Source organism: Podarcis liolepis (assembly GCF_965112155.1).
Source record: "Podarcis liolepis genome assembly, chromosome: 14".
Classification (NCBI taxonomy): Eukaryota; Metazoa; Chordata; class Lepidosauria; order Squamata; family Lacertidae; genus Podarcis; species Podarcis liolepis.
The window spans coordinates 4,524,540-4,550,442 of NC_139569.1; the positions used below are offsets into that span (position 1 = coordinate 4,524,540).

The window sequence follows — 25,903 nt, forward strand, 5'->3', positions numbered from 1 at the left end:
GGTGTGGCAATCTCCCCCTACAAACTGGCAGGGTGTGCACCGGAAATGCGAACGCCGATCGGAGCTGTTCACCTTGGTTGAGCCTGGCCCTCCGGTCCGTATTTGGGAAGGGGGCTGATCCCGGACGAGCCCCCAGAGAGATGAAGCCTTATTTACCTAGGGATCCATTAGCCACGCCATCCCTTTGGACCTCGGAGGGAACAAAAGTACCAGGAAATCTTCTTTGGAGAAAAAGAGTTTATTGAGAGATCTGAGCACAGAGTCAAGGTCTGTACTCAGAGACAGCCAACTGGATAGTTCCTAAAAATATTCTGGCTGTGCAGGAAGCGACCTTCTGACCTGTAGCTAGCATCAGCAGTTTCAAGTAGCTGATTAGGCTTTTGCAAGCTACTGCAATTTTTGGGCTGTTTTGTCCCTCCTAGCAGAGTGCAGGAATTTATTTATTATGTGTAGATAATATTTGAGAGCAACAGAATAAAATATTGAGAGAAACCTATCTCCCTTTACTGCCTGAATGTATTGAGGGGGGCAGGAACTTACGCGACATTTTTAATTTTTTATACCTCTTGATTGTAGAAAACCTTTACAAACTACTGGGCTGTAGCACCGCCTTCCCCCGTGGAATTCACATTTACTCTTTCTAGGAGAAATCCAATGGGCGTGTGTTTAAAAAAAATGTTGCAGCTTCATTAACTATGAACCCCAAAACCTGGAATCCTTTCAAAACTGGTGCCAAAGTTTAGTAATCATTTTGTAGCGAAAACTCCGCATTTTATAGTACCACAGAAACAGAGCAATAGACACTCAAACAGGGTCACCCCAAAACCCAATGTTGTCCAAAACTGGTGCCAAAGTTTTGTAATCATTTTCTTATCTAATCCAAACTGATGCCACACTTTGGCCGAAGTTTTGCAGTGAGGGGATCAGACAACGTTGGGTTTTTGGGTGACCCTGTGGCCACCGTGTTTGACTGTCTCTTGCTCTGATTTATTTATAAACGATTTACAAATGTTCGGGGTGGGGTTTCTCCAGAGGGTACCATGGCAAACCATTTCCCAAGTATGTCCCTTAAGTACGTCCATTTACATATCCAAAGAGGTGCTCAGAGAAAATGGGCGGGGCTTTCTCCACCTCAAATGGCTGGATGCCACATCATCTTAGGATGGAGAACAAGAGGTGAAGAGCAGCTGTGTCTGTGAGAGTTGTGTGTGAGTCTTGGGCTGATACTTGAAGCTGCAGACTCAGACACAGATGCTTTATAATGGGCACAAGACTAATGAGGAAGCAAGATCTGTTGGGGTGTTAATGCTCTGAGCTCCTCCATCCTATGCCCAGGTTGTGTAAATAAAACCACCATATCCTGAAGACATCACGGTCTCCGGTGACCCTCAGTCCAATGAAACCGAACCCTGGGTAAGCGTAGGCACCTCTGACGTTTCTCACCGCTCAGAGACTGGGGTGGCACAGTGTAAAGAAATCAAGGTGTTCTGGGAGGATATCTATATAGAATTGGAAAAAATCTTTAAAACATCCTTTAATAAAAAACCCAGAAGCTTTCCTTTTGGGAATTACAGATTTGGACATTCCCAAAAAGGCAAGGGTGCTCATTGCGGCAAACTGAAAGAGTGACAAAGTCCCATCAAGATTTGAATGGATGCAAAAATTGGCTGAATATGCGGAATTAGAGAGCTTGTTAGAAAAAATAAACAATAAACCAATACAGGTATTTATATCAAAATGGGAAGTCTTCAAAATTTATCTGAGAAAAAATAATAGTAGTTTAAAGTCCATCGCAGCATTCAAATAATTTCAGTAGCAGTTCCAAGTATGATGTAAAATTTAAGATAGACTAAAGATTATTAAACTTTAATTTAACTTGTTATGTCGTGGTAGTATACAACTGATGTGAAATTGAAGTAAGGAGTAGGTGGGAAGTTGGGTCTATAGAAAAAAACCCCATTTTTACTTGAAGGTTTTGAGATGATTAGTTGATGTTTTGATGTTCTTTTTGTTTTGTGTTTATGGATATTTGTTGTTTTTTCCTTTTTGGTGTGCTAGAGCGAACAATAAAAAAGAGAGAGAGAGATTGGGGTGTCACGCAACAATGCAAAAACACCCTCCTGTTCTCCAGGCACCCACCGCTTATCTCCTGCACATCAGAGTTCCTCCTCCCCCTTCACCACCATGTGAAGTCCAAATGATCTAAGCCTTTGTGAAAATGTTTTGACGGGTGCGCAGGCTGCATGATGTAAACCCATCATCGGTCCAAGCCGCTTGGACTCCGGCCATGGGGGATGAAGGGCTCTTCTGTTAGGCCTTGTTGGCTGAGTCCTCTCTTCACCCTGCAGAGCTCCAAAAAGTTCTCTCTCCCCCAACCCACCTCCCTCCTGCCTCCTGGGAGAGCTCAAATCGTCTTCTGTAATTCCTCCACATCTCTTTCATGCTTCAGAGACTTCCTAACTGAATCGAGGTTGTTTTCCCTCACGGCTGGCTTCCTCTCTCCCCGTTCTCTGAGTTCTCTGACGTGCCTCCCGAAAACAAGCAAGCGAGAGAGCAGGGGAGATTCCCTTCTTGTGTTGCAGGAGGAGGTGCGCATGTTTCAGGCCTGACAGCTGCAACCAGCGAACCAGAGCAGTGCTTTAAAAGCCTGCTGGTTTGGGGAATGTTTGCAGGATGTATCACCCGAACTGTGTGTAAATAGACATATTTGACTGCAAAAATAAAAATAAGTGGCCAAGACTAGGGAAGGAAGGAGGAGGAGTGTGAATATGCCGGGCAGTGTGAATCATAGCTGTCAACCTTCCCTTTTTTTGTGGGAAATTCCCTTATTCCAGCACCATTTCCCACTGCTTCACGCTGCTATCCTGGATTGTTAGGTATCCCGTAGACTGTCCCCGGGACAGGTGAGGCTGCTGATCCCTTATTTTCAGATCTGAAAGTTGACAGCTATGGTGTGACTATGGAGGGAATTTTTGCTTTTGTTAATGTTATACTATGAAAATCCTAATAAAATACGCTTTTTTAAAAGAAATGCACTTTTGCACGTGTGCTCAAATGTGCTCCATGTCCTGATTGTGTTTATTTATCATCTTGCAAAATTTATAGACAGCACGCATAATATAGCAGAGCGGTTTACAAAAAACCAAAGCTGATGCAAAATGTAAACCATGATGAATAAAGTTTAAGTGAAAGCCCAATGCTATAAGCTGATCTATGGGCAATAATCTAAAAATTCATTCTCGTCATCCACAAATGCCAATATCTTAAATACATGTTATGCCAAGTAGAACCCGTCTGCATCTGGGTGGCAAGAGAGGAGCCATTTCCCATCTTCCATTAGCCTTTATTTTGTCTTTGCTGGGTTCCTGGAGTTGGGGACTTGCTGCTGCTGCTGCTGCTTTTTCTGCCCACTGGTGTTCTCTGCAGGCCCTGGGTGCAAAAGCAGATGGCTATTGGGAGAAATCTCCTGATCCTGAACCAGAGGCTGCTCAGCTATTGCTTATTTCCCCAGTACCAACCACCCCAAGCCCTAGGTTCTGCCTGAGAGTTCCTGCTGATGGTCTGCCTAGAAGGCAAGGCAGTGACCCAAGGCAGGGCATTCTCTGTGGTGGCACCCTGTTTAGGGAACTCCCTCCTGAAGGAGGCAGGGCAATCCTACATACTAATTAGGTAGAAGGGGAAAAGGTTCCAGAAATTTGGATCCTGATGCTGATGTTTTGTGCAGTTTGGAGTTTTATGCCCTGCCCATTCATAGTCCCCCATACTGACCTTTGACCCGCTTCTGGAGAATCTGACCTCGCATTTGACCTGCGTTGCTCTGCTGGATGGTGCTGGGGGCAGCGCTGCTGATAGCCAGAATCTGCAAGGGGTTTTCTTCTGGAGAGGAACGGGAAGAGGAGGGAGAGTAAATGCGGAAACGGAAGCGCCCATCACTCATTTATTACTATGTTTTTATTATTACTATATTGCAGGAAGGGGGACCCTCTATACCAATTTGAGAGTAACTCCATCAAATCCATTGGGGTTTACTCCTGAGTAGACCTGCTGCCAAGACCAACGCCGAGAGACCCATCGGGTGACAGTTTACCTGTTTCTTGGCCAACAGAGAATTTGATTTTTGTGGCAGCTGGAAGGATGTGGGGAAGGCTGCTCATGACGACATCGGGGGACTTGATTTTGGGCAGCTGAACGTCTGGTCCATCAGCTGCATGGCTGGAGGGAACCCGGTGCTTTACTTGGGGAGCCTGCAGGACAGGACAAGGAGGTGGTGGGGTGGGGAGAAAGTTGTCTCTCAGGCAGGGGGCTTTTCCAACACCAGCAACACGATCCTTTTAAAAATGAAAAACTAGGACTGAACATGGCTCCTTCAGCCTGTCAGCCATTTGCTCTGCCGTTGAGCTATTAAGTCAAGGCTGGAACCTGTGGCCCTCCACATATTTCTTTATTTATATATAAAAAATGTTTATAGACCACTAGCATTTCCGTGCACTGCTCTGATATCCCCAGAAGCGGCTTAATCATGCTGGCCACATGACCCAGAAAAACTGTCTGCGGACAAACGCCGGCTCCCTCGGCCTATAGAGCGAGATGAGCACCGCAACCCCAGAGTCGTCTGCGACTGGACTTAACTGTCAGGGGTCCTTTACCTTTACTATTGCATAAAAAAAATCATGGTGGATGACAACAAAAATACATAAAGTCTTACAGCAAGAACATGTGAAAAAGTTAGAAAAACAAAAACCATTGTGGAAGGATGTATTCTTAATTGCCTGCACAGGCCTGGCAGAACAGAAATGTTTTCAGCAGGCGTTTAAAAGTTGGAATGCAAAACACCTGCAGAATCTGAAGCCTCAGCAGAATGTGAGTTCCCTACTCTGCAGCTTAAACAGTAGAGTCCATGTCCTTTCTCCTTGTTAATACAGTCGTACCTTGGTTTTCAAACAGCTTAGTTCTTGAGCATTTTGGCTCCCAAACGCCGCAAACCCAGAAGTGACTGTTCTGGTTTGCGAATTACTTTTGGGAGCCAAACATACGACGGGGCTTCCGATTGGCTGCAGGAGCTTCCTGCAGCCAATCAGAAGCCGTGCTTTGGTTTCCAAATGTTTTGGAAGTCGAATGGACTTCTGGAATGGATTCCATTCGACTTCCATAAACGACTGTAGAATAATTGGTGCAAAAGAGTAACAACAACAGCAAGAAAAGAACTGTGCAACAAATTGGAAGCACGTGCATGTGCTTCATTGCGTAATTTATGCATGTTGCAGAATCTCGCTTTTCATGGCGCAGGAGTTGGCCTGTGAAGCAAAATGCTGGTGGCTGTTGTAGCAGTGCAGAGTACACAGCAACTGGAACGATCCATAGCAGACACCATTCAGCTAGTGCTTTCCCCCTTTGCCTCATTTTTCTATCGAATGGACCTGCGAATACGCCCATTTCCCCCCAAAGCAGACATACCCTGGGGGAGGTAGGGTCAAGGGAGCGCGATCTCTTCTTCCCAGCTTTCCATTCCAAGAACTGCTCCTTCTGAGCCTTGTGCTGTGGCCGTTTTTCTCTCTGGGGCTCCATGCTGAGGCCGTGGACGCTCTCCGTATCCTTCAAGAGGTGCCCCGGAGGGGAGCTGGGATGGAGCTCCAGAGTCCCTTCCTCAAAACCATGGACGGAAGAGACCTCCCCACTGGGGTCTCTGTCCTGAGCTCGGGAACGGCGACGGGCGGCAATCAGAGCAATCCGCCTGGTGCCCTCGGCAATCTCCCTCAAAGCTTCCTGGCTCAGAGAGCTGCTGGAGATGTCCTCGTCGGACTTTTTGCAACCGGAGTCGCGGGAAGGAGGGGTCTGTAGCTTGGAAGCCACCTTTCGCAAAGGGATGCCTGAGGTCACCTTCTAGAAACCAAAGCAAGCAACACTCAGCATTTGCTCCCTGTGTTTATTACTTAGCAAATATTTCAGTGCAAAAGGCAGTTCCGCTGCAACACTGAGCTCAGTGCCTCAACAGTGCCATCTAGGCTGCAGTACCGCCCTGCCTAAGCACCTGGTCAGCTGACCCTCCAGGGCCAATCCCTGTCCACCAGGCACTATAAAAAGGCTTAGCTTCAGGACTTGCTCCTCATCCCAAGCAACTTGCCTCTGGTGTGAGGACTTTGCCTAAGGTCCTGTTCCCTTGGGTCTTGACCCCTGTTGGGCTTTGACCGTGCTTCTCTGAGGCTTCAGCCTTGTCTGTTTTGGACCATAAGAACATGGGAGAGTTTGGCCACTGCATCAGACCAAAGGCCCACCAAGTCTGGCATGATTTGGCAGGAGACAGACGATACTGCTGAGCTTTCGGCAGGAAGTAGAATAGCATCCATTTCTAGAATCCAGATAACATGCAGCTCACCAAGTGGGAACTGCCTCTATCCCCCAGACCCAAATGTTTATGTGTTAAGGGTTCACCTCCATCCCATGCCCTCCTGCTCATGACTATCCTGCAGCAACTGGGGCAGAGAGAGGAGGATACAAAAGCACCACATCTGATCCCTAAAGAAGAGAGACAGATGACAGGGAAGGAAATAAAATAGCTGGAGCACAATTTAGAACAATGTTCTGTCATTCTCCACCCACATGCTCCTGAACTCCAAGTCCCACCGTCTTGGACCATTGGCCATGATGGCTGGGGCCGATGGGAGTTTGAGTTTGCAACATCTGGAAGGCCACAGGCTCCCTATCCCTGATGCAGAAGTGGCTAAGTAATCCATGAGGGCCGTAATCCGACCAGAATATCAGTGGGAGGGATCCTCTATCCCTGGAGAAAGTGCACAGGTGTTTCATTGAGTTAAAAAATATAGTCAATATTGAACTTTCGAGGTGAAGCAGAAAAAAGAGAAACTGAACAGGGGGGAAAGAAGAGGGAAATATTTTGCTAAACGGAGAACTGTAGAGTTGGAAAAGACTACAAGGGTCATTTAGTCCAACTCCATGCAATGCAAGAATATTGCCCCCATGTGGGACTCAAATCTATGATCCTGTAATTAAGAGTCTCATGCTCTACTGACCAAGCTATCCAGTTACATGTTGTGAAGATGCCCTGTTAAAAAAGGGGGGGTTAAATGAAATGTGGCTATTTGACAGTAAGCAGCCATTGTGGAAACCTAGAAGCAGGGCCTGATGACAACAGCCCTCTCTCTTTGTTGCGCCCCAGGGACTAGAACCTTGGCAATGCTGGCTGCCCAGAGCCTGACAGGTTGCCCAATGTTCTCTTGCAGTCTAACCTCCCAGAGGGTTGTTGTCAGTGCTACAAAAGGGAGAGGATGATGTTGACCAACTGACCTGTTGGCGAACAGGAGTTCTTAGCAAGTCGGCCAAAGCAGGGGTGTGGCTCCAGTCATGGCTCGTTTTGTCCGGGGTGTTTTTAGACGATCTGTAGCTGTCGCTAAGAACATCGAGAGAAGAGAGAGGGAGAGATGGACGGCCAGGAAACCCAACCCCTCTGACTCATTAAGCAGACAACACTGGATGAGCCCAGGCAAAATCAGATGGAAAACAGGGAATTGGCCATTTCTGCGAGTGGCCGTTGTGTTGGAAGAGCCACAAAGCCCTTCCCAGAGGGAGGCGTTTGGCTGCAAGAGTGCAGTGGGGGGAGGACCAGAGAGGGCTTTGTAAAGAATGCAAGTACCTGTCCGATTCCACAACAATTGGGGGTAGCTCAAATTTTGACCCCCAAACGAAATCTTTCTTGCGCTCCAGCAATCCTTTTTGGTTCTCTTCTTTGTTTAGTTCCAGCGGCTGAGCCTTATCGTGAGCAGAGCCATCCTATCAGGGAAGGAAGACAAGAGGGGGAAATCTCTGTCACCCAGTGGATGTGCACTCTAGAACCGACTACCTTCCCATCACAGATTTTAGCTGGGTGGATAGTTGCTTCCATCTTTTGTTATTTTGTGCAATTGTACTCATTCCACACCCGCCTATTCCATAGTTCTGTCTTTCATCTTTTAATTTTCACCTGTTGTTATAACCCCTCTCTCTGTTTTATATACGTTGTAAAATGAAATATAAAAAATCTTGTTGTTTGCTTCTTCAGACAACTTCCCTGGCAGCTGTAGCTATGTCCTGGAACAGGAAGGGCTAAACCCAAACCACTTTGAGCATTTTCCCCCCCTGGCCTTCTAAGAGTCCATCCTATTTTAGCAGCAAAAAGAGGGGGAAATAAAATAGACAATGTGCTGGCATAGGCCCAGGGGCAAAACGTCTCAACCCAGGCTGGCAGCCTGATAAAGTGGCAAATCGCTGATCATCAGGTAGACAGACAGGAAACGGGGCAGCCACACCCACCAATGGCATGCAGCTGTCAGAAGGCTGGTCCTGGCTGATCCTTCACACTAGGGCAGGGAGATTGTGATCTACTCACAGGATGAAAAACTGGCAGAGATCTACCCATGGGAGGGCAGGTCAAAGAAGTTTCTGAGCTTTTTTTAAGGAGGGAAGACATTATTGTCTACCTTTTGGGGGTGTTCAGGTCAAAGTTGAGCTTTTTTTAGGCAGGAAGGTCGAAATCCTCAACCATTTTTTAGGGGGGGCAGTGACACAGACAAAAATTACCCCACGATCAATTTCTAACAACCGGTGCTCAACCGCTCAACCTGTTGGCTATCCATGTACCAGAGCATGTCATTTCAGGGGTGGAACTTAATTTTTGAAAATTTCTTCAGTAGGGGGTCTTAAAAATACGCTCTCAGGTGTGAAGAATTCAAATCTGCTCTTGTTCTTGTGAATGGACAACATTTAGCTTGGTAAGTCTATGTTTGATGAAGAAGCACAGAAACTGCTTTCGGAAAACCAAAGGATTTTAATTTCACCTTCTGATAATGTAAAGCAATGCTAAATAATAAGAAATGAATTAACAACATAACTGCAAGTACAGTGTACCTTGGTTTTTGAGCAGCTTAGTTCTCAAACGTTTTGGCTCCCAAACATCGCAAACTCGGAAGTGACTGTTGCGGTTTGCTAGCTATTTTTGGAAGCCAAACATCCGACAGGGCTTCCACGGCTTCTGATTGCCTGCAGGAACTTCCTGCAGACAATCAGAAGCCACACTTTGTGTTAAGTTGTGGGCGAACATAGCAGACGACGCAGCGATTTCTCCAGAGCAGCTCTTTATTTGTAAGCTGGACAGAACTGAACAGCAAACAGCTCAGCCGGCCTGCTTTTATAGGCAGCCGGCTGTCAACAATGTAGCAACAACGACCCAGGGTTTCCCGCCTAAAATAACTGACGTGGACCTGAGTGAAAACTACATACACAATACTCCTGGTGGCCAGGGTGAGAACTTTAATACATAACACTTTGGTTTTCAAACAATTTGGAAGCCAAATGGACTTTTGGAACAGATTCGGTTCAACTTCGAAGGTATGGCCATAGGTTGCAATCATTTTCAATTATTTTAATGCAATGTTACACACATTTTACTTACCAAGCAAAAGTACCGTATTTTTTGCACCATAACACTCACTTTTTTCCTCCTAAAAAGTAAGGGGAAATGTCTGTGCGTGTTATGGAGGGAATGCCTATGGGTGGCATGCCTACAGATTTTCCTCCTCTAAAAACTACATGCGTGTTATGGTCGAGTGCGTGTTATAGAGCGAAAAATACGGTAATTTAATCAGAATATCTTCTGAGTTCCCGATTCATGCTACAAGTTTTTAGCACCCCTCATTTTTGGAATCTGAAAGCTGGGAAATCCAGCACCGCCTGGCCCCAGGTTAATAATAAATAATAATATTTTTTTATTTATACCCTGCCCTTCCCAGTTCAGAAAACCGGGCTCAGGGCAGCTAACAACAAACTTAAAACACTTAATTGATGCAACAAAAACAGCTTAAAATACAGTATAAAATGTGAATAACAATAAATTCAGAATTCAAAAATCAATTTAGGGGGGAAATCCATTCAATAAACATTAGATGATCACCAGGGCTAGCTGGCTGAATTAGTCCTATTTGGGCCAGCGAGGAGACCAAGGAAGAATTAGCTGTGGGATCCCAGAGCAGGTAAGGGGGAGGGAAGAGAAGGGAAATAAAAGATCAGGCTGAATTCAAATTAAAGGCTTGGCGGAATGGCTCTGTCTTACATAAAGGAGATTAAATCCTGTAGGGCCCTAGTCTTATGGGACAGAGCATTCCACCAGGTCGGAGCCATCACTGAGAAGGCCCTGGCCCTGGTGGAGGATAGTCTGACTTCCTTAGGGCCCGGGACCTCCAAACTATGATTATTCATGCACCTCAAGGTCCTCTGCAGGGCAGACCAGGAGAGGCGGTCCTGTAAATATGAGGGCCCTAAGCCACAAAGGCTGGAGTTTCTGGGCCCCAAGCCACAAACCCACTGGAGTTTCTGGAACAGTTTCAAGGGCAGCCCCGTGTTTTGTTTTCCCTTCCTCCCTAGAGAACAGTGAGGTATGGGGAAGGACCATCGCTCAATGGCAGAACATCTGCTTTGCACACAGGAAGACTGGAGAGCTGCTGCCAGTCAGTGCAGACAGTACTAAGCCAGATGGACCGATGGTCCTGTCGCTGTCGAGGGCAACTTCCTATGTCCCTGTTCCTATTTCGAGAAAAGGAAGGATAGTTCTGCCTCACCTGGAGTGCTCCAGACATCAGGGAGTGAAGTGCCAGAAGCTGGCCCAGGGTCCCTTCCTCCAACTCACGGATATGCAGCTGGTACAGTTTTCCCAACGGCTCTGGCACGGGGATGTTGTGGTCTGGAGAAAAGGAAGGAAGCTTGCACAGGTGAGGACACAAAAACAGATGGGTTGCGTGGAGCTGAGTTTGTACAGCCTGGAGAAAGGAAGACGGAGAGGTGATGCGACAACCATCTCCAAATATCTGTATACCAGTATACCTAAAGGAGCGTCTCCACCCCCATCATTCTGCCTGGACACTGAGGTCCAGCTCGGAGGGCCTTCTGGCAGTTCCCTCATTGCGAGAAGTGAAGTTACAGGGAACCAGGCAGAGGGCCTTCTCGGTGGTGGCACCTGCCCCCTGGAACACCCTCCCGTCAGATGTCATAGAAAAAAACAACTATATGACTTTTAGAAGACATCTGAAGGCAGCCCTGTTTAGGGAAGTTTTTAATGTATGACATTTTAATGTATTTTTAATCCTTGTTGGAAGCCACCCAGAGTGGCTGGGGAAACTCAGCCAGATGGGCAGGGTACAAATAATAAATTGTTGTTGCTGTTGTTATCATCTGAAGGGCTGCCTCATGGAAGACGCTTGTTTGCTCTGGTTAAGAGGGAAACATTCTCACAGAAGGGACCCGTTCCTCAGTTGGCAAACAGCTGTCCTCTTCTGCTGAGGGTGAAGAGCCCTTGGATGGGGACCGCATGGGCACCAGCGTGGAAGAAAGATGGGCAATCAATGTAGGATAGCAACAAATATCCCATTGGGTCCTTCCAGAGGGGAGGCTTAATACTGCAGACACATAAGGTATCACAAATGGACTATTGGCAACATTTTCTTTCTTTCTTTCTTTTAAAAAAATTATTTATGCTTTTCAGGTTTATACATTTCATTAATTTTAAAATCATTTTAACATTTCAAAACTCGACTTCCTTCCCCCTCTTTCTGTAGTTCCTAAAAATTATTTTCAATATCTTCTGCATATCCAGATTCACTTAATTTGCTCATTTATTTATCTACTTTAAATATATAAAACTCTTATTCTGGGGATTATCTAACTGATTTTTATTGTTATTCATGTTTTTTATGCTGCTTTTATACTTAAGTGTTTTAAAGTGTTTTGAATTTGTTGTTAGCCGCCCTGAGCCCGGTTTTTGAACCGGGAAGGGAGGGGTATGTATAAATAAATAAATAAATAAATAAATAAATAAATAAATAAATAACTTCAGGTTATTACAATGATCCTGCCAATGTTCTTATCTGTTTACAATTTATCTGTAAATATTCAATAAACCATTTCCATTCTTTTATTTAAAAAAGTTTGTTAAAACACACAGAGGTTGGAGGGCCACCTGTCAGGAATGCTTTGAGATCCCTTCATTGCAGAGGGCTGGACTAGATGCCACTAGGGGTCCCTTCCAACTCTACAGTTCCGTGGTTCTATGGCACCCAGGACTGCCCACAACCTCTGTAAAACACAACAGAGACCAGGGCTGGGCAATTGCCTCCTCCTTGTGTGGTCTTTCCTAGAAGCCTCTGTCTTGGTTGTGCCTGGAATCTGGTCCGACAGGTAAGGGCCCCGCCCACTTTGGCCTCTGGCCCCGCCCACTCACCCCTTATCAGCTGCTGCTGCTGCTGGATTATCTCTCGGCAGAGGCGCATGCGCTGCTGGTGGCTGTGGATGAGCAAGTCCTTCTGGCACAGATGGGTCTCCTTGCGCAAGGCGTTGGCCTGCAGCTCGGTCTTGCCGACTTCCAGCTCGTGGCCTTTGCAAAGGAGCCTCAGGACTTCCCTCTGGTCCTCACTGGTGATTTGCTCAGGCAGCAGCTTCTCCATCTGCAAAACCTTCTTTTTGGCATTTGCCAGGCGCTGCTCCAGGTCGGCCTAAATTAGGAAGGGGAGAGGTGCCGAGGAAAGAAGAACGGCAGACAAAATTAACGGACTACGCAGAATCGGATAAAATGACAGGAAGGATTCGAAACCTGCGGGACCAGAGATTGGAGGAAATATAAGAACTGATTGAAGAGCAACTGTAGTCAACAAATTACACTAGTAGGACTACAAGAAGTTTTGTAAGGAGAAATATATGAAATATTGCAAAGAAGAAAGACATTAGTTATGAGATTTAAACGTAATTAGTGAAAGTAAGAAATGTATATTAAGTGAAAAGATTGGAAAATTTTCAGATGTGATTGGTGGTAGTCAAAAAATTGTATAAGATATAAAAGCATGTTTAATAATTGTTGAAAATGTTATGTTAAAAAACTAATAAAAAAGTAAAAAAGGGGGAAAAGGAAGGGGATAGGTGACCCCCCCACACCATGAGTCAGGCTCCTAAATAAGCCCACATAAGAAGAGCCTGCGGGATCAGGCCAGCAACCCATTTATTTTATTATTATTATTAGTAGTAATATTGATTAAACTTATTAGTCACTTGTGACCAGAAGACCTCCAAGTGACTTACAGCAAAGAAAAATATACAATACTGTATATAATACTAAGGGGGAAAGGGGGGGGTCATATAATACGTTGACATTTCATATAATATGGCATTTATGGAAAAACAAAAAGAATATACTAGCTGTATAAATAATAGCAAACAACATTAAGAATACCACTCAAGAAGCAAAGCAATACTCTGACCCTCTAATTAGCAACTAAACGAAACCTCAGCCAGCATCAGCATCACTATTACCACCATGATTATTATTGCTATTATTAAAATTTGCATCCCGTCTCATACCTGCAGATCTCAGGGCAGTTCACAACACAAAATCACTATATATGTGTGTGTGTGTGTGTGTGTGTGTGTGTGTGTTATATTTCCAAGGGGTTGCTCGAGAGCAAGCAGGCAAATATCTGTGAAGCCTTGGTTTTGCTGCCAAAATAAACTTTATCTGTCCGGAGCGCCACTCTCCCGTGGCTGTCTCAATCGCTGGCAGAATCCATGAGTGGGCGGTTCCTAAACTTTCCCCAGCAAAGCAGCTTCTTGACGCCCAATCTGTGCCTCCCCTCTCTGCGCAAATGCTTTCTGCGCAGGGAGGGTGTGGGCAGCGGAGGACCCCTTCCCTACCCGCTTCTCCCAGGCAAGGGGTCCTGGGACCGCCTCGCCACTTCCGACTCCTGCACCTCCTCTCCACTGGAGGTGCGTTTACTCTCCTCCATTGAAGAGGAGCTACTTCCCACGATCCCTGGAGGCTTTCTCTCTCCCTCCTGAACTGATGGCAGTTCCCTGACAATATATACAGTGGTGCCTCGCAAGACTAAATTAATTCGTTCCGCAAGTTTTTTCTTCTTGCGAGTTTTTCGTCTTGCGAAGCACGGTTTCCCATAGGAATGCATTGAAAATCAATTAATGCGTTCCTATGGAAACCGCTTGCCAGGCTGGCGGTGCGGAGAAGGGCTTTTCTCCCCACCGCAAGCCTTCAGGACGGGTACGGGAACAGAGGGGAAGGGGCGCAGCGCTTCTCCTCTGTTCCCGGGGCTTGCGGTGGGAGGAGGGTTTTTCCTCCCCACCGCCAACATTCAGAACAGCATTCTGAATGTTGGCGGTGGGAAGGAAAACCCTCCTCCCACCGCAAGTCTTCAGGACAGCCTTCCGAAGGCTGGTGCGGGGAGAAGGGCTTTCTGCCCCACCGCCAGCCTTCGGAGGAGCCTTCCGAAGGCTGGCGCGGGGAGAAGGGCTTTCCGCCCCACCGCCAGCCTTCGGAGGAGGTCCGAGGACAGTGGGGAAGAAGCGCTGCGCTTCCCCGCTGTCCCGGAGATTTCCCTATGGGCTTTCGTCTTGCAAAGGAAGCCCATAGGGAAATTCGTTTTGCGAAGCGCCTCCAAAACGGAAAACCCTTTCGTTTAACAGAAAATAGGTAAGAAAACCAAAAGCAACCCAATAACGCCCCCCCTTTCCAAAACACATGTAAAAGGGTTATGAAGCACCTGTCCCAAATCTCCCAACATTCAGCTGCGTAGTGTCTAGAGAGCAGGATTGGGACCTTGGGAGAAACCAGGATTCAAATTCCCACTTGGTCATGACGCTCGCTGGGTGACCTTGGGCCAGGCATGAGCTCTCTCTCAGCTCAGTCTACCTCACAGGGTTGCTGTGCGAATTAAACGAGGAGCGGGACACCGTATCTGGCAAAGCAGAACTTCCAAGGTCTAAGCGTGGCCTCTAGCACAGCGAGGTTCCAGGAGAATCCCTAATTCAAAAGCTCATTTCCAGACATGCATATCTTTTAAAAAATAAAATAAAATATTGTTTTTCAGCCTCAGGTTTGGCCCATCATGAGACAACAACAACACGGCTTTCCTAGAGGGATGCAGTGTGTTACCTTCAAGACAGCTGTTTTCCGCTGCTCAGATAAGAGCATGCTGATCTCCTCCTTGGCTACCAGGACTTCGTGAGGCTCTGGCGAATCTTCTTCTCGCTCTGCCTCCTCCATGGCTTCCTCCTCTTTCGCGCCCACCTGCTGCTTGCTGGGATACCTATCAGTCTGGTGGGCCTTTTCTTGTTCCCAGCTACAAACAAAGGACACAGTAGATTAAGGTCGTTTACACCTTGGCAAGGCCTATTAGTGTATAAAACTCTGAACAACTAGGGACCAGTTTACCTGCGAGATCGCATTGCCCCATATCTGCCCCCTTGAACGCTTCCATCTGTGGAACCGGGAGCTACAGAACACCAGTTCTGCGTTTGTAAGGAATCAATCTTTAAGTGTGGCAGCAACACGTAACTTTGGAACTCCCTGCCTATAGACATCAGGAGGCACTCTTTTTGGTGTTTGCCAGGAAAAAATAACATTTTTTCTTTAGACAAGCCAGCTCAGACATGTTGGTGTGTGTTTTAATCCATTTTTGAGCTTATTGGTAATTTAATTTTTTAAAAAATAGTTTTAAAATAGTTGTTTTCAATCACTTTTATTAATAATGTTATTGTTTTATTGTCTTTATAAACTGCTTTCAGGTTTGTTTGTTTTTTTTAAAAAATCAGTGTGTTAGAAGTTTAAATAAATAAATAAAGTTTTCTCCTGGCATGACTATTATCAAGACTCCCAGAAATTGGGCAGCCTCCTGTATCAGAGGCTACAGTGCCCTCTAGTGTTCACCCAAGAACTTTCAAAACCCCTGGAACTGCTGTTATAAAGACAAGGTGGTAGCTGCAGGGATGTTTGCACTTTGGGAGCCAGGGGTTAAATCTTGCTGCCTTCACTGTGTAACCTTGTTCCTTGCTTGGGAACGGGATCATGTAGCCAGCGCAGGATTAAACCCTGTCCTCCTACCCACTAGCTGATGTCGCCAGTGACTTCAGCTGATGTGTGTGGTCCAGGGGAAATAGCCTTGTGGATTAATTGAATCCCTTGATGGGCCAAAAACAGCCTGCAGTGCCTGGTTCAAGCAGGAGCCCTGAAGCTGCCTTTCCATAGTGAGCACCTGGGAAGCAAAGGTGAGCAAGCACGCCGCTCACCAATTCCCAGTCTTGCCCAATAACCTTGAGATTGTATTTCCATTAAATTATTACCTACTATATATTAAAGAAAGAGGGGCGCGGGTGGTGGTGTGGTCTAGGAGCCTAGCGTTTGCCGATCAGAAGCTCAGCGGTTTGAATCCCCGCAACAGGGTGAGCTCCCGTTGCTCGGTCCCTGCTCCTGCCAACCTAGCAGTTCGAAAGCACGTCAAAGTGCAAGTAGATAAATAGGTACCACTCCAGTGGAAGGAAACGGTGTTTCCATGCGCTGCTCTGGTTCGCCAGAAGCGGCTTAGTCATGCTGGCCACATGAGGCGGAAGCTGTACACCGGCTCCCTCGGCCGATAAAGCGAGATGAGCACCGCAACCCCAGAGTTGTCCGCAACAGGACCTAACGGTCAGGGGGTACCTTTACCTTTTTATATATTAAGGAAAGCTTTCTGTTTCCCAGTTTGCTGGGCATTTGGACATTGCTTCCAATATCTTAACCACATTTTGCATGACGGTTCCTGAGATGAGGGAGCAGGTTTTTTGTCCATGTTTGGATACCGCAGAGTGCCATTTCAAATCAAGACGTTGGACCACACCTTTCAAAACCACAATGAATTTAACCACCTGCGCTGATTATTGTTATTATTTTTTGGTTCCTCGGAATTCCTGAACAACACCAGGCATGAGCCTGCTAGTAGTAACAGTTTCTATATTTGCACCTGAATAAATAAAAAATTGTCCAGTAGCACCTTAGAGACCAACTAAGTTTGTTCTGGGTGTAAGCTTTCGTGTGCATGCGTCTGAAGAAGTGTGCATGCACACGAAAGCTTATACCCAGAACAAACTTAGTTGGTCTCTAATAATAATAATTTATTATTTATACCCCGCCAAACAGGCTGGGTTTCCACAGCCACTCTGGGCGGCTTCCACCAAATATTAAAAACAATACAGCATCAGACATTAAAAACTTCCCTAAACAGTTGTCTTTTAAAAGTAAAATAGTTGTTGGGAGGGCAGATGTCACTACCAAGAAGGCCCTCTGCCTGGTGCTCTAAGGTGCTACTGGACAATTTTTTTATTTTTTTATTTCGACTGCATCAGACCAACACAGCTACCTACCTGAATCTATATTGACATCTGTTCATATAAATTAGCACTGGCCAATTTTATGCAGATCTCTCTCTCTCTCTCTCTCTCTCTCTCTCTCTCTGGGCAGAAGCAGCCACCCTTCTTAGGTGCATTGTTAATACAACCCAGTTTTTTTCACCTTAGAGGACCCCCCCAGAAAAAAGCACAGTTGCCCATCAGTCCCTCAGCTCACTCAGCAATCATTAGCAGATGCCTGGAGGTGTCTACATGCAGCTCCATGTCTGTCTTCTCCAGCTCCATCAGGCTGCGTCTCATGTCCATCTGCTCCTTGAAAGCCCCAACCAGCTGTTCCCGCAACTTGTTCATCTGCTGACGGCTGTCCTCTTCAGGGTCATGGGGAGCCTCCGCTGCGGGAAAACAAGAGCACAGGCACTTTCCCACCTCTGCTTCCATCCCCTTTTCTTTTTTAAGCATGTTTCTAGCACCCAGGGCACAGAGGAGGAAGCCCCAAGCCTCCCAGATGTTGCTGCACTATAACTCCTGTCATTCCTGGACCTTGGCCGTTGGCCAAACACAAGTGTCCCTGAGACTCTGGAAAGGTCAGTGGGGACCCCATGTCCTCCTGCACTGCTCCTTCTATTGACACCTTTATCAAGCCCCTCTTACGAAACCTGCAAGGAGATCAGAAACGTCTTATGTTCCTTTTAATCCTTTCAGATCAAAGAGCCTCTATCACTCTCACGGTGGCCATGTTCTGAAGCAGGCAAAATCTGCCAGGACCCGAAATCACGGAATTTCTCTCTTTGGAGTTGGTGACAGGACTACAACTTTTTTTAAAAAATGGTGCCTGTTTTATTTCACTCATTAGCTGGGATTCCTGCCTTGTAGGCTTGGACAAGATGATCCTTTGGGTTTGTTCCAACTCCACAATTCTATGATTCACTGCTAGTTGTTTTATTTTATTATTATTTTTCCCTATTATAGACACATCTGCTTCTTATTCTTTTCTTAATCCTGGTCATTGCCTCACCCGTAGTTTTATAAATTATTTAATGTGTCCACACAAATAGAAGTTATAAATATTGCAGCTGTTGTATAAGGGATTATTATGATGACTGGAATGTAACTGAAATCATGAAGATTTTGGAACACAGAAATAAAGAAAATAATCAAACCATCAATTCTAGCATGTGGGGACCCCACCTTATCTAAATTATATAATTTGGTATTTGAATGATGTTATTGTTATAATGAGGCTATTATTGGATTATAATTGAAAATTAATAAAATTATTGTTACAAAATGCTGGTCATTGAACATGACAATAAATGTTTGGTTTGGTTTGATCACTGGCCACATGGTCTAGGGATGTTGGGAGTTGGAATCCGACAACAATCTGTAAGACCAGTGAAAGAGCCACGGGTGTGAGGGAACTTGCCGCAACCCATCCATATTGGATGTACAACTCTCATCATTCCTGACCACTGCTGCCTGGGACTGATGGGAGGTGGAGTCTGATAACATCTGGAGTGCCACAGTTTTCTCCACCCCAGGCTTAGGGTGCAATTCTGGGCGTCCTAGAAGCAAGCCCTACTGGACGGAGCAAGACAATGAAGAGGACAACCCAACCACCTCCATCTCCTCTGCCTTGGACATCTTTGACCGCAGGACTGAGAAGGCGCTTCTCCCTCTCTTGAATTTCCAGCTTCGCCTTCAAGCATTCGATCTGCCGGCGCAGGTCCGAAATGATGCTGGTGTATTGTGCAATGTGGTATGAGACGTTGAGGAGGTTGCGCTTCACCTGCCGGGGCAGAGAACACCTGGTGATGCATCCAGTTTTAATAACAACAACAATAATTTATTATTTGTACCCCACCCATTTGGCTGGGTTTCCCTAGCCACTCTGGACAGCTTCCAGCAAGGATTAAAAATACATTAAAATGTCACACATTAAAAACTTCCCTGAACAGGGCTGCCTTCAGATGTCTTCTAAATGTCAGATAGTTGTTTATCTTTTTGACATCTGATGGGAGGGTGTTCCACAGGGCGGGCGCCACTACCAAGAAGGCCCTCTGCCTGGTTCCCTGTAGCTTTGCTTCTCGCAGTGAGGGAACCACCAGAAGGCCCTCAGAGCTGGACCTCGGTGAACGATGGGGGTGGTGACGCTCCTTCAGGTCTACTGGGCCAAGGCCTTTTAGGGCTTTACAGGTCAACACCAACACTTTGACTTGTGCTCGGAAACGTACTGGGAGCCAATGTAGATCTTTAAAATACTACCTGATGCAAACAGCAGCTGCGGATGAAGAGTTATCACTTCGACTGAAAATCAAGTACAGTTGTACCTTGGTTGACAATGTGTTCTGGGAGTCCATTCGACTTCTGATTGGCTGCAGGAGCTACTTGCAGCCAATCAGAAGCCGCGCCGGACATTCAGCTTCCAAAAATCATTCGGAAACCAGAACACTCACTTCTGGGTTTCAATCGTTCAGGAGCCGAAACATTCGGCAACTAAGCTGTTTGACAACCAGGTACGACTCTATTGGTAAGAGCATAAGAAGGGTGGTGCTGGAATAAATTTTAAAAAACGACTCAGGGTGAATCAATAAGGGAGTTTAATGCAGATTTGAGGCTGAATTTTTTATATATATATATATATATATATATATATATATATATATATATATATATATATATATATATATTGTCCACCCTTCACCCGAAGGTCCCAGGGCAGGTTACAGCATTAACACACCAATATTAAAAACAACTTACAACCGTAAAAATAAGGTGGGTCTTAAAAACATACACCTCAAGTGTCAAAAGCCAGGGTAAACAGCTATGCCTTCAGCGTTCTCTGAAACCTGCAGAATGCAGGTGCTGCCACAGAGAAGGCCCTGCCCTCTCAAGCCTCTGAGGGCAGAGGAACTTCCAAGAAGGCCCCCTCTGACAATCTCGGCAGCTGAAAGGGTCTTGGTCTCTGTTAGGACATGATTTGCCATGTCATGGCAAGATCATTCTTATCAGGGCCAACCCTACCATTAGACAGGGTCCTGCAGCCGCCTCAGACGCCGGGGAGCAGGTTGTGGGAGCAACATATTGGGAGATATTGTTGCCACGTAGCCTGCCCTGCACACACACACCCAAATTATCCTACTGTGGAGGCAATAAGATTCTTCTGCCAGTCTGGTCTGCTTTCCACACCACACATTGAAAAGCATCAGGACACCACTGTCAATTGGCTAGCCCCAGAGGATCCTGGGATGTGTAGTTTGCTAAGGGAGCTGAGAAATGTTAGGAGGCCTCTATTCCCCTCACAGAACTATAGTTCCTAAGGTGGTTTAACTGTGAATCTGTTTTCACAGGGAACTTTGGGAATTGCATCTCTGTTAGGGGGAATAGAAGAGTCTCCTGGCAACTCTCTGTAGAAGAAGAGTTTGGATTTGATATCCTGCCTTTCACTCTCTTTTAAGGAGTCTCAAAGCGGCTCACATTCTCCTTTCCCTTCCTCCCCCACAACAAACACTCTGTGAGGTGAGTGGGGCTGAGAGACTTCACAGAAGTGTGACTGGCCCAAGGTCACCCAGCAGCTGCATGTGGAGGAGCGGAGACGCGAACCCGGTTCACCAGATTACGAGACTACCGCTCTTAACCACTACACCACACTGGCTCAACAGTACCCTCAACAAACTACAGCTCTCTGAATTCTTTGGGAGAAGCCATGACTATTGAAAGAGGCACCATAGTGCTTTAAGTATATGGTGGAAGGTAGAAGCCTCAGGCGGCAAATGGAATTGGACTGGCCTTAATTCTTGCATTTCGGTTTTGGTTTGCAAAACCTGTCCAGAGCTCCGTCTTTTTACAGGAGATAAAGGTATAGAGACCCCTGACCATTAGGTCCAGTCGTGACCGCCTCTGGGGTTGCGGCGCTCATCTCGCTTTATTGGCTGAGGGAGCCGGCGTACAGGTCATGTGGCCAGCATGACTAAGCCGCTTCTGGCGAACCAGAGCAGCGCACGGAAACGCTGTTTACCTTCCCGTCGGAAGGTACTTGCACTTTGATGTGTTTTTGAACTGCTAGGTTGGCAGGAGCAGGGACCGAGCAATGGGAGCTCACCCCGTCACGGGGATTCGAACCACTAACCTTCTGATCGGCAAGTCCTAGGCTCTGTGGTTTAACCCACAGCGCCACCTGCATCCCTTTTACAGGAGATAACACAGCTCAAACCCCGTATAAGTTGCCTTTTGTAGCAGCCAAGCTCATAATGGCAAGATACTGGAAGAATTTAGGAGTTGCTTCTTTGACAAACTGGTACTATAAAAGTATGGCAAATAGCACTTGTGGAAAAACCAATAAAATCAACACGAAGTTTGAAGAACAGACTCTTTTCCAGCTGTTTGGTAAAGCTTTATTATGTACATAGCTGAAAAGGAAAACAGAGGACTCCCCTCACATTTGTAAAACCTTTTGGGCACCATAAATTGTGTACTGCCTTCTATACAAATGGTTGTCTGGAATAGGCGCTAATCATGTCGTTTGGATGTAATTTTGGATGTGTTGCCGACACTCTTATCTTCTGGGCGAAGGTGGGGCATTTTATTTTGTGTGCGCATGGCGTTGCAATGTGTTGTAAGAATCTGATAATCAATAAATTGTTTTTAAAAGCAGGGAGCAGAACAGAGCGCCTTACCCTAGTTTTGATGTTTTTTGCTCGATAGGCATAGATCAAGGTGGTCCGAGATTCTTCAAAGGAGGTGCTGGCCGGGCTGACGTGAGCAATCATCACCGTTCTGCTGTTACCTCCCAGCGAGTCCTACATGGGTGACATTTCCATTTATAGCTGGCTAGTAATGGCTGGCCAAGCTCAGCCCTCTGAAAGCAGTGCTGTTAAAGACTCTCATATATAAGCAATAATCGGCTACATTCCTGAAGTATTCCTGGTATGCCTTGCGGGGGACCTCAGGGTCCACAAATGACAACATTTTGGAGGTCCCAGGTCACAAGGTGGTTAGATTGGTCTCAACTAGGGCCAGGGCCTTTTCAGTACTGGCCCCGACTTCGTGGAAAGCTCTGTCACAAGAGACTAGGGATCTGCGGGACTTGTGAGATGCCTCCGTCACCTGGATTCATTATGCCAGTGGCTCTCAAAGGGTGTGGCAGGAGAGGATGGCGACTGTGGTGGGGAGATTCAAGGACAATCAAAGAAACATTTAAGTGCAGTACAGTATCCATTTTTTTTTGTTTGTTATTTGCGGAATACTCAAAGATATTCAATACAGTGGTGCCCTGCAAGACGAATGCCTTGCAAGACGGAAAACTCGCTAGACAAAAGGGTTTTCCGATTTTGAGCTGCTTCGCAAGACGAATTTCCCTATGGGCTTGCTTCGCAAGACGAAAACGTCTTGCAAGTTTGTTTCCTTTTTCTTAGCACCGTTAATACAGTTGCGACTTGACTTCGAGGAGCAACTCATAGAACATAGTGTACATAGTAGCCTTTTTTGAGGTTTTTAAAGACTTTGGTGATTTTTGAAGCTTTTCCAAAACTTCTTTTGCAGCCATTTGGTAAGTTAAGCTTTTAAAACTTTTTTTGGGGGGGTTGGATTTTGGGTTGGGGTGTTTGGAATTCAAGGACTTGGTGTTGGGGAGGGGTTTGCAAGAATCTGGAAGATTGTTGTTGTTTTTCTCTGCATTTTTATGATTTTCTGTGACCATTGGGCCACTCTGCTGTTTTTTAAAATAAATTTTGGGTTTGAATTTTGAAATGCTCTTTACAGTATGTGTGACTTTAAAGAGCACTTAATAAACTCTTGTTGTACCAAATTTGGCTTTGTTTGGACTTTTTTTGACCATAGGAACGCATTAATTGATTTTCAATGCATTCCTATGGGAAACCGTGCTTCGCAAGACGAAAAATTCGCTAGACAAAAAAATTTGCGGAACGAATTAATTTCATCTTGCGAGGCACCACTGTATATCTTTTCTGACAAATGTGAAACATCGGGAAAGAGAAAAGCTCATTTGTGTTGATGAGGAGATCAGAGTTTGTTTGTCTCAAATCAGACCTAACATAAATGAGATCACACAGCAAAAGCAAGCTCTCATTGAGCCTGGACACATACTTCAGGTACCTATGTAACAGGCTTGTTTATAATTATATTTGGGGAATGATTCATGTTCTTATGCAGTGTCATTGTTTTATACTTTCTAGATGTCCCCTTACCATGTTATAAAGTAGTTGTGATCTTTGTTCTAAATCAAGCACTGCTAAGAGTTGCTTTTCGTTCTCCAATGTATTTTTTATCATTAGAAAATTCAGCGTGGGGCAAGCAGATTTTTATTCCGAAAGCCTGGCCCAGAGAAAAAAGTTTGAGAACGGACTTTCAAATTCCCCAAAGCAGCAGTACCTTCAGCAATCGGGTGAGTTTGCTGTCTCGGAAGTTGACGTACTGGTTCCGACTGGCCCCCTTTTCACTCAGCGCATTGATGCAGTTTCCCAAGGCGAGCAGCGACCGATTGATATGGGCCCCCTCCTTCATTCGCTTGCCCCGGTTCTGCGTCTGTGAAGGATGCAGCGGGTCAATTGTTTTCAATGGGGAAAAGAAGGGATTTTCAGATAGCTCAGCCAGCAGAGCATAAGACTCTTAATCTCAGGGTAGTGAGTTCGAGCCCCACGTTGGGCAAAAGAGTCCTGCCTTTCAGGGGGTTAGACTGGATGAGCCTCGGGGTCCCTTCTGACCCTATATTTCAATGACTTCTAGGCCAGAAGCAGAGTCATTGCAGTTGGGAGGTGAACAGATTGGGGGGTGGGTGGGAGGTTGAAACAAGAAATTTAAGGTCTTATATAGGTATATAATAAATGTTCATAAATGTACCAAACAAACACGTACATAAATATATGAACCACATTTCTGAAGCAGCACAGGAAAACAGCCCGGAAACCATTTTGACTCCCAAACTGACCAAATGATTTCTCTGCAAGGTCAAGGAAAATGGAAAAGCCTCCCCATTGTCTTTTCCTTCACAAATCCTGTCTTAAGGGTATGTCTGTGTATGAATAGGGTGAGCCTGTGACCTGGCTCAGGAACTAAGTATTTATCATTACAAAAGACTGGCCAGGCTCCCCAGGGTATCCAATCAAGTAAGCATTAACAGGTAACCTGCCAAAGAGGAAGTGAACAATGCACTCAGATTTCTGTTGTAGACCCCTCCTTTCTGTGATGTAGGTATGATGTGTCTGGGGGTGGTCTTGGACTCCAGGGCTGGCAATTTAAAATGTCTATATAAGGACGGGCACACCTGGGTTCTGGGTCCTCCTCCTTCTCCTGCGTGTGAAGGGGGCACCCTGTTGCAACAGTTCAACAAAGATCAGGCTTACGAGCTGCTTTGCTTCTCAATATTCTCTGGTTGGCCTCCGACCGATGGAGAACCTGCAAAGGGCTCTTGTGTCCCCCATAAGGGAATAAGGGCAGGTTTTTGTTTATTACAAGGTAGAGGAGGGAATAGTCAAGGTCACCTGGGCTGCTCTCTCCGACCCGGCCAGGTCCACCATGAAAAGCCTTCCCACCCTCACTTCCTCGTTGATGTCCTTCACCCGACTCGTCTGCTTCACCAGAACTTGCAGGACCGCGTGGGAACGCGAAGAGGTTTTGTTCGCTGCCGTAGGCTCCTGAGTCCGTTCCTTGTTCCCTTTCATCAACAGCTGCATGATCTAGCAAAAGCCATACGAGTGGGGAGACAGAGGGCTAGGATCAGCCATGGATCAGGTCAGGAACTTGTGCGACCATGTTTCTGTGCACATGGCGTTGCAATGTGTTGTAAGAAAGGGGGGGGCTTAGTTCTTAGGAGATTCCTATTCCACCACCCACCCTGGGCTACAATTCCCAGAATTCCCTGTGGAGAGGGATTGATTGTTCAGTGTGGTGTAGTGGTTCAGAGCGGTGAACCGGGTTTGATTCCCCGCTCCTCCACATGCAGCTGCTGGGTGACCTTGGGCGAGTCACACTTCTCTGGAGTGTCTCAGCCTCACTCACCTCACAGAGTGTTTGTTGTGGGGGAGGAAGGGAAAGGAGAATGTTAGCCGCTTTGAGACTCCTTAGGGTAGGGATAAAGCGGGATATCAAATCCAAACTCTCCTTCTTCTTCTTCAGTCACTCTGCGAATTGTAGCTCTAGCATTCTTCCCTCCCACACTGAAGGCCAGTCCAATTTACCTCCTGTGCATTAGTGGTGGAGACTTCCGTTATCCCTGCAATCTGAATGCTCCCCTTGGAGTCCTCTCTCAGCTCGAGAAATCCCGAAGATGGGTTCAGAAGGTCTCGGATGACTTCGTTATAAATCTTCGAAAAGGGAAAGGAAGGGCAACAAAGGAGAGAGATGGGTTTAGGGCAGAGAGAACGGTTCCAACAGTCAGCCTGCCCAGGCAGGGAGTCTCTCCAGTCCTGTAGCCTTGGGGGCTCACTGCCCGAGGCAGCTGGGAGTCCCCAGTTATAGCTTAGGTGGGCAGCTCCTGACACCCAGGAGCCACAGGGGTGACCTGCAATGTGTCCCTGGTGGTGTCACTGAGAAGGGATGGAGGCCATTTGGATTTTCCATTCATAAGTGATGCCACTTAGAACATAGGGAAGCTTATACTGAGTCAGTATACTGACTCATCTATCTCAGTACAGTCATACCTCAGGTTGCAAACGTGATCTGTGCGGGAGGTATGTTCACAACCTGCAGC

The 25,903-nt window shown here is 46.2% G+C and overlaps 1 protein-coding gene across 1 annotated transcript in view; it reads right to left on the reverse strand.

The window, feature by feature from the left end:
* Positions 1 to 3,053: 3,053 nt before the first annotated feature.
* The window catches only part of LOC310693054 (kinesin-like protein KIF19), a 33,967-nt gene continuing 11,117 nt past the window's right edge, over positions 3,054 to 25,903 (reverse strand). Inside the window, exons 6-20 of the mRNA XM_083474698.1 lie at positions 25,392 to 25,517; positions 24,696 to 24,890; positions 23,587 to 23,739; positions 21,873 to 21,995; positions 18,817 to 18,985; positions 17,417 to 17,591; positions 14,972 to 15,158; positions 12,260 to 12,530; positions 10,605 to 10,726; positions 7,649 to 7,785; positions 7,303 to 7,405; positions 5,455 to 5,880; positions 4,088 to 4,244; positions 3,769 to 3,876; positions 3,054 to 3,429 (exon numbers count right to left, since the gene is read on the reverse strand). Of these exons, the coding sequence (XP_083330824.1) occupies positions 3,344 to 3,429; positions 3,769 to 3,876; positions 4,088 to 4,244; positions 5,455 to 5,880; positions 7,303 to 7,405; positions 7,649 to 7,785; positions 10,605 to 10,726; positions 12,260 to 12,530; positions 14,972 to 15,158; positions 17,417 to 17,591; positions 18,817 to 18,985; positions 21,873 to 21,995; positions 23,587 to 23,739; positions 24,696 to 24,890; positions 25,392 to 25,517 (2,538 nt within the window). The 3' untranslated portion in view covers positions 3,054 to 3,343. The remainder of the gene's footprint in view (positions 3,430 to 3,768; positions 3,877 to 4,087; positions 4,245 to 5,454; positions 5,881 to 7,302; positions 7,406 to 7,648; positions 7,786 to 10,604; positions 10,727 to 12,259; positions 12,531 to 14,971; positions 15,159 to 17,416; positions 17,592 to 18,816; positions 18,986 to 21,872; positions 21,996 to 23,586; positions 23,740 to 24,695; positions 24,891 to 25,391; positions 25,518 to 25,903) is intronic.